Genomic DNA, 8,360 nt, shown 5'->3' with positions numbered 1-8,360 from the left:
GAAAGGTCAGCACTCTAAATAGAGCTATTTATTTTGTTGCCTGGTTGTTTTATGGGGAATCTTTATAACTAAGAAGATGTACAGGCTTAATTTCTTAAAAAGCTAGTGCTGGGTAATACTCTCTCTTGTAGAAAGCAACCACATTTGGGATCAAATTAAACTTCGCTCTTCTGCCTTGTGGATTTTTAGTAGTCTGTAGTACAGACTCAGCAGGGAATAGCACCCATACCCCTGAATGTAACTTTCAACTTCTGTTATAAGGCCTTAGCTGAAATAGCAACTGTGCTGCATGTGTGCTCCTGCACACACGCACATAGTCCCCCATGAAAACCATAAAAAGCAACCCACCACAGCTAGGGTTTGAGCTTGTAGTTATCTCCACAGGGAAGATGCTACTGTGAAATTGCTGATGTTACCTGACAAGTGTGACTTGTTCTGGTGTTGGTGGATTTTACTTTCCAGTCTGTTTCTAACACTACTGTTTCACTCATTTAGACTGTCAACCATTGATGAATCTGGTTCCATTTTATCAGATATCAGCTTTGACAAGACTGATGAATCGCTGGTAATGAACACTTGATTTCTGAGAGTTATCTATTTTTCTTAACCCTGCTCCCTCAGGAATCTCTCTCCTGTCCTCTCTTCTAAAATTCCCTTATTACTATTTTATTAGTTGCTATGTTGATACTGACTAGCACTTAAAAATATAAATATGAGCTGTAAGAGACTGGCTTATATATTTAATTTTTGGAAGTGAGAATATAGAATTTAGGGTTTGGCATGAGGTTAAATTTATTTAACGGATCTGTGAGCTGCCTGTGTTAATTGATTACTACATCTTGACTTATTAAAACCCCAGCTAGCAAAAAAATAATAATAATAATTAGCAAGACTCTATCCAGCCAGGGTTTATTTGCTGCTCTGGGGAGAATAGACTTGTGCCTTATTTCTAAATTAAACTGGTTCTTGAGGAAAACTTAGACATACTTCACAATTAGAAGGAAACCAGTGCCCTGAAACTTCAGCCAGAAGACTGATGGAAGTTTCCAGGCACTAGATAACGCTTTGATGAACAGTGGTTCACCTGTTTAAGCTGTTTGTCACCCTGCTTTTGTGGGGCAGAACCCTTCTTGTAACTTATGGTGGTGTTTCTCCATAAAAGGTCATCTCCTGATATTTCAATCTTTGATGTTCCAGAGACTTGTAGTTATTGGTTTATGTATCTCTCCTATTTTACTGGCTGAAAGCTAGCAAACAAAACAATAAATCAGGAGGTTATTAGTAGTTGGTTTTCTGATGATAGCAAAATAAATGACAACTACTTGTTACATAGGCAGGGTTTTATGTCCAAATTGTCAGAGTTTGACTAGGGAAATAATTGCCGTTTTGTAGATATTAGTATTAGGTATCACCTTTTTGAAATAAGGAATGACATAGTCTGGGATATGTAATAAAACTAGAATATACTACTAGCTGATTTTAGAGCTAGGCCTATGATATGATATCTGTTGTAACTGAAGCTGAATCAAACAACCAGTAGCTAAATTACTTGACCGTAAATTGGAGAGGTTAAATTTATTTAGCTAAGCTATATACAACTGTTTTTGGATTTTGTGTTTTCAGGGATGATCAGGATCAGGAGGTCATAGGTAGCTACTAAAAATGAATGCAAATGGTTAAAATGAGCGAAGTGAACTAGACCACAGTGAAAGACAAATAATTCTTCAGTGTCCACATGAATGTCTTTTTTACGGCCCAAGGAGGAGGGATGATTGAGAGATGTAAAACCTAAATTAGAACTTTTAAAGTGGCTGCATTGTACAGAACATCTGATTAGACGATAGCAATCCCTTAAGAGTAAGGCTCACATCTAACGCCAGCAGTATAGTTGCCCAACATTCTGTAAGTTCTAAAACTGATTACAGAAATAATCAGAAATAAAGGACCGGGCACCGAAGATAATCACGACAGAAGTTGATTCTTTAACCTTTTCTTGCCTCTTTGGTATTGATTCTTGATTCTATTATAATAGCTTCAATTTTGGGAAGAAAGCATGTTAACTCACTACAGCTCTATAGCTATAACATTTGAGACCCTCCCTTTCTGTCTCCCCAAATTGTGAGTTAGGTACTCTGACTCAAGGGGCCTTTAAAATTCTCTGTAAATTTATTTGCACAGGGTTTAGGGGAGGACTAACCAAAGAAAGAAATTAATACAGTTTAATTGTCAACAGGATTGGGATTCTTCTTTGGTAAAGACTTTTAAACTGAAGAAGAGAGAAAAGAGGGTATGTATGGTTTTGTTTAGTTTTGGGGGTTTTTTGTGTGTGTTTGTTTGTTTTTACAGAGTAACAATAAAAGACTTTTCTCCAGAAATGTTGCCATTGTACTGCATTCCTGGTATGTTGCTCTAGCTGTTGTTAAACACAGATTACAAGAGAATCCATGTTGCAGGGGCAGTAATTGATATTCCTAGATGTCCTAACTCAGGACAGGATCCTGTCCTGTTTCACTCTTCTGGGCTGCTCTCAGTTCATTCATGGAGAGTAAAAGGATATATTTAAGTTTGTTTGAGTTGTCATATGAATTTTTATGCAGGACTTTTGTGCTCTGATATAAGTTTCAGATGAAATGTGTGTATAGTGGGATATACAGAGATCTATCTTTGTGCTTGTTTAGGGTCCTTAATATGTTTCCAAAGACTTCATGTCCTTAGATAGGATTGCACTCTACTTTTTCTGGTGCTGTCATCTAAATTTTTCCAAAGCTTGCTTGTTTCTTATAGGGCACTGAGGGCATTTTTGTGTTGGTACAACTTAAGCTTCATGTGGAAATAGGCAGTGAGAGAGTGCACATTGTTATTTCCTGCAGTCCTGGTACCTAGGACTTCCATCCAAGTTATCCAGTGGAATAATTTTATCTTTTGTGCTTCAGATCTTCTATTTGGCACTAAAGTTCTTGGTTTTTGCCCCATCTCTAGCGCTCTAGTAGCCGACAGTTCATTGATGGTCCCCCTGGACCTGTAAAGAAAACTCGTTCCATTGGCTCCACAGCAGACCAGGTAAGAATAGCCAGGCCTAGGTCCTCCTCGGTGGCACAGTGGTTAAGAATCTCCCAGTGGTTAAGAACCCTGGGTCACGGGTTCGAACCCTAGTCTGGGAAGATCCCACATGCCTCAGAGCAGCTAAGCTCGTGTGCCACAACTACTGAGCCTATGCTCTAGAGCCTGCGAGCCACAACTGCTGAGCCCGAGTGCCACAGCTAGTGAGGCCTGCGCGCCTAGAGCCCATGCTTCGCAACAAGAGAAGCTACTGCTATGAGAAGCCCATTCACTGAGACAAAGAGTAGCCCCCGCTCTCTGCAACTAGAGAAAGCTTGTGCGCAGCAACGAAGACCCAGCGCAGCCATAAATAAATAAATACATAAAAGAATAGCCAGGCCAAGAGAATTGTGGTCTTGAACACATCAAAGTTTAGCGGCCCCAAGCATTAAAAATCCTAAGTCAACATTGCAGTGTTATTTTGAGAGAGATGTTCAGTGAACGTTTTTCTGTGTAATAGGATCCTTATCATCCATATGAATAGAGTAGTAAACAGCTGTCAGCTTTATGTGTGGTTCTTAGTTGCTTGTACGTATGTTCCTGTGACCTGTATTTCTATTTGAAAGTACGAAATTTCAACTTTAAGAGTGTTTGGGGCTGGGGGCTTAAGTCCTGACCGAGACTCAGGAATTTTTTAACTATTCCAAAACACCTATAGTAGAGGGGAAATTAGATTTATCCTTCCCTCATTACAACCTTTGTTTCAGGGAAATGAATCCATAGTTGCAAAAACTACAGTTACTGTTCCCAATGATGGCGGGCCCATTGAAGCTGTGTCCACTATTGAGACTGTGCCGTATTGGACCAGGAGCCGAAGGAAAACAGGTCTGCTGGGTTTGTGGCTGAATTGCCTGTGTAAAACAACTGGTAAAATCTGGGGAGAATTGGTTTCTTAGAACCCTCATGAGGCAGGGGTTGGATGTTTTGGTTAGTTGCTTACTGAGGGCCAGAGCACTGTTTGTGTCATGCCCTGCCTTTGGCTTGCTAGCCTGGCCTACACCACTATATAACTTGTTTCTCTGGAAACAGTTTTTTGCATAGCCATTGTATTCACTTCTGATTATTGTTACAGATTACTGGTTATCTACCAGTTATATTAAAATTGGGGTTAAAATCCAGAAGGGGGAATTCCCTGGTGGTCCAGTGGTTAGGACTCTGCGCTTTCTGCCGAGGGCCCGGGTTCAATCCCTGGTCGGGGAACTGAGACACCACAAGCCATGCAGCGCAACAAAAAGAAAAAAAAAATTCAGAAGGAACAAAATACCTAAGACACAAAGCTTAGAGTTGCCTGCTTTCTAGGTACTTTACAGCCTTGGAATAGTGACTCCACCTTGAGCAGCAGGCAGCCAGAGCCAAAAACCGACACAGACGGCTCCAACACTCCACAAAGCAATGGAGGGATGCGCCTGCATGACTTTGTCTCTAAGACGGTAAATCTGGGATTGCTGCTGCTTTTGGGCACATCTACTTTTTAAATTGTGGGAGTAATATTTACTAGCAACAAATTTAAATACTTTAGTGTTGTAAAGTTAAATGTCGAATTTCCTTCCTCCTTCTTTATCCCACTTTCCAGGGTTACAGAGGGTATCTTTTCGTTCTGTGAGTAATATTAAATTAAAAGAAAGCAACTTTTCAGAAGCAGTTGTTTGTGCTTTTTAGTGACATGTATTTACATTTCATGCTTGAACATGGCACGTTTTAACTTTGTCCCACTTGATTTACTCATAAAAACCCGAGCAAACTGACTGAGGCTCAAAGGAATTAACTGACTTGTTTGAGCCACAGGATAGTAAGTAGCAAAGTTAACATGGGGGTTTTCTGACTCCTTGCCAACAAATTCTTTCCACTGCTGTACAGTGATCCCTTGCAGCTGGATGCTCTTATGCAAGTTACTTAGCCTCCTTTTGCTTCTCTTTCCTTATCTTAAAAAAAACAAAACCTATTCTGTAGGATTATTGTGAGAATTACACAAGTAAATATGTGTAAAGGGATGAGGAAGTTGTTTGGCACATGCTAAGTGCTTAATAAACATCGGTGATAATGATGATAATTTTCTAATTCATACCACTTCCTGTTTCATCCTCAGGTTATTAAACCCGAATCTTGTGTACCGTGTGGAAAGCGAATAAAGTTTGGCAAGCTGTCTCTGAAGTGTCGAGACTGTCGTGTGGTCTCTCATCCAGAATGTCGGGACCGCTGTCCCCTTCCCTGCATTCCTACCCTGATAGGGACACCTGTCAAGATCGGAGAAGTATGTATGACCTGTGGGAACCATCATTGTGTTATGGCTTCTTTAGCTTTTAAAAGCTTTAGGTCATTTTTTTCAAAAATTAATGATGCCACATATATTTTTTCCCACAAATAATGAATAGAAATTGTAAAATGTTAACCTGCAGCAGAATCCTATTTGGGTTTGTCTGTCTGTTTAGTAACCTTTCTAAACCAAATTCCTCTTCCTTTTCCTCCCCTCCTTTCCCCTTTCTCTCTCTCTCCCTTTCCTTGTTTTCATCCTATTTTCCTTCTCCCTTCCCTCTCCCGCTTCCTTTTCTCCACCTCCTCCTTCCCCTCCCCATCCCATCCAATTTTGTAAAATTTCAAACATACAAAAGTAGAGAGATTAGTATAACTAACCCTAGCTCCTATCACTCAACTTCCACGATCACTGATTCGTGTCCAGTCTTGATTTATTAATACCCCCATCTCCTCTTCACCCTGTTCAGTGAATTATTTTGAAGCAAATCCCAGCCATCATGTAATTTCATCTTTGACTATTTTTTCTCTTATGTTAGAGATATTCCATACTATGCTCTTAAGATTAGATTATTTCTAAAGTTTGATTCATTAAGAAATTATTGTTATAAGTAACATTAGCAAGAATCAAAACAAAATGGCTGTGCTGCTACCCAGCCTCCAGCAAATCAAAGGTTACTTTTCTTTAATCTTAAGAGTTCTTATCCATGCATGTAATTTTTTACAAATTTTCTGTATTCTAATATAGAACCATGGAGTTCTCTCCTACAGATAGGTTTGTGTCATGATCAACTGTGAGTTAGTTGTGTTAAATAATTTTTCTTACTAAGAGTAATTACAGTATAGAAAAGGCTTTCTTTTTTAGAGTAATAAATTAGTTTGTATTATACTCCATACCTGTGATCTCATTATTGCTTTCTTTCTGATGCTCTTGACTATAAGAGGAGCAGGGGCAGAGTTGTAGCTAGTGGTCTTTTATTACTTGTTCATGCAAGAGTGTGGTATATGTGACCATAAATCAGTCCTGGTGTGGAGGTAGGAAAATAATTGAGTCTTTGTTTTAATACATGCTTTGGGAAGAGGAATTTAAAAGTAAACATGATGTCCCAGCCTGAATATTAGTCTGGGGATGGCTCTTTCCATTGGTCTTCATCTGCTGGTCTAAGTGGTGTAAATACTAATTTTAAACTCGCCTTTTTCAGGGAATGCTGGCAGATTATGTGTCCCAGACTTCTCCAATGATCCCTTCAATTGTTGTCCACTGTGTAAATGAGATTGAGCAGAGAGGGCTAACCGAGGTAAGAGTCCACCCTTGGAGAGGGTGAGTTTGTTACTTGTGTCATTAATTAAGAGGTTTTTAACTGAAAGTGTCATCTTGATAATAGACAGGCCTGTATCGGATCTCAGGCTGTGACCGGACAGTAAAAGAGCTGAAAGAGAAATTCCTCAGAGTGAAAACTGTACCCCTCCTCAGCAAAGTGGACGACATCCATGCTATCTGTAGCCTCCTGAAAGACTTCCTTCGAAACCTTAAAGAACCCCTTCTGACCTTTCGGCTAAACAAGACCTTTATGGAAGCAGCAGGTAAGGGCAGATCTTAATACTTAAATGTGGGACTTCCCTGGTAGCCCAGTGGTTAAGATTCCGCACTCCCAATGCAGGGGGCCTGGGTTCGATCCCTGGTCAGGGAACTAGATCCCCACATGCTGCAACTAAAAGATTCCGCGTGCCGCAACAAAGATCCTGCACCCAGCAGCCGCAGCTAAGACCCAGTGCAGCCAAATAAATTTAAAAAACAAAAAAAAACCCTTAAATGTGAGTCTCATGGGGGCAGGAGATTTTGACTTTTCTGTTTCCTGTTTTCTGTTTTATCCCCTGCGTGGTACAGTGCCTGAAACATAGCAGTTGCTCAGATACTTTGATGGGTGAATAACTATATCCATGTTCCCTATGGCTATCCTCTTCCTGTCTAAACGGTATAGGGTCCTAACAGGTTTTTTTGTTGTTGCTTTGTGTTGTTTTTTTGGTCAAGTTTTAGGTTGCCCTTTTGAACTTGGAGCCATCTTTGATTTTTTTACCTCACGCCCGGCATCTAATCCATTGGCAAATCATGTCAACAAAGGCCCTGTAAATATATCTTAAATTTAAAATGTGTCACTCCTATTATTATCTTGACCTCTCTTACCCTGGAGTGATGTAAGAACCTACTGGTTTTCCTGTTTCTACTCTTGCCCTCTACAGTATAATCTTCACACAGAAGCTAGAGTGGTCCTTTTAAAATTTAAGTTAGGTAATGTCCCTTCTGTCCTCAGTATTCTCCAAAGTCTTCCCAAAAGTCTCAGAATAAAATCCACAGTCCTTAACAAGCCCCAAAGACCCCACATGATTTGGGTCCTGGCAACATCATTTCTTTCAACACCCTTCCCCTCCTTTCTTCTTTTCTAGTTACACTGGAATTCTTGCAGTTCTTAGAACATACCCAAGCTTACTCCCATTGAGGCCATCATGTTTGTTGTCTCAGCCTGGAGTGATTTGCTCCTTTATTTCCTTTCAGGTTTCTTTTTGGATGGCTTGTCCTCAGAAACACCTTTCCTGACCACCTTGTCAGAAAGAACAGCTACCATTACTTTGTAGTTTCTTGCCTGCCTTACTGTTTATTATACGTATCACTGTCTGATAGGTATTTGCTTTTTGACTGACTCCTCCGGTAGCATGAGGCAAGGTCCTTTGTTTAGTTCTGCTTGATTCTGAGCACTTAGAACAGTGCCTGGCACATAGTGGACTCTTAACATGTTTTGTGAACGAATACCTTCTTAATAATTGTAGTCACTGCACTTATATGTCTGCATTCCTGGACACATGAGTTTCCAGCTGCTTTCCCTAACTGCAAGAGCTGGTTTTTTTTTTTTTTTTTGCGTTACGTGGGCCTCTCACTGCTGTGGCCTCTGCCGTCGCGGAGCACAGGCTCCGGACACGCAGGCTCAGTGGCCATGGCTCACGGGCCCAGCCGC

General features: G+C 40.4%; 1 protein-coding gene across 1 annotated transcript; it reads left to right on the top strand.

The window, feature by feature from the left end:
• Positions 1 to 495: 495 nt before the first annotated feature.
• Positions 496 to 6,933, top strand: LOC103076697 (rac GTPase-activating protein 1; the record flags this gene model as incomplete). Its single annotated transcript, XM_007451454.1, has 8 exons — positions 496 to 565; positions 2,234 to 2,287; positions 2,980 to 3,060; positions 3,807 to 3,924; positions 4,399 to 4,529; positions 5,186 to 5,350; positions 6,552 to 6,647; positions 6,735 to 6,933. Coding segments are annotated over 8 exons (914 nt in total), but the record flags the coding sequence as incomplete, so codon positions are not given.
• Positions 6,934 to 8,360: the final 1,427 nt, after the last annotated feature.

Source organism: Lipotes vexillifer, unplaced genomic scaffold, assembly GCF_000442215.2.
Source record: "Lipotes vexillifer unplaced genomic scaffold, Lipotes_vexillifer_v1.1 C27551452, whole genome shotgun sequence".
Classification (NCBI taxonomy): Eukaryota; Metazoa; Chordata; class Mammalia; order Artiodactyla; family Lipotidae; genus Lipotes; species Lipotes vexillifer.
The sequence above is the reverse complement of the archived record's forward strand: the minus strand, read 5'-3'. Positions and strand labels throughout refer to the sequence as shown.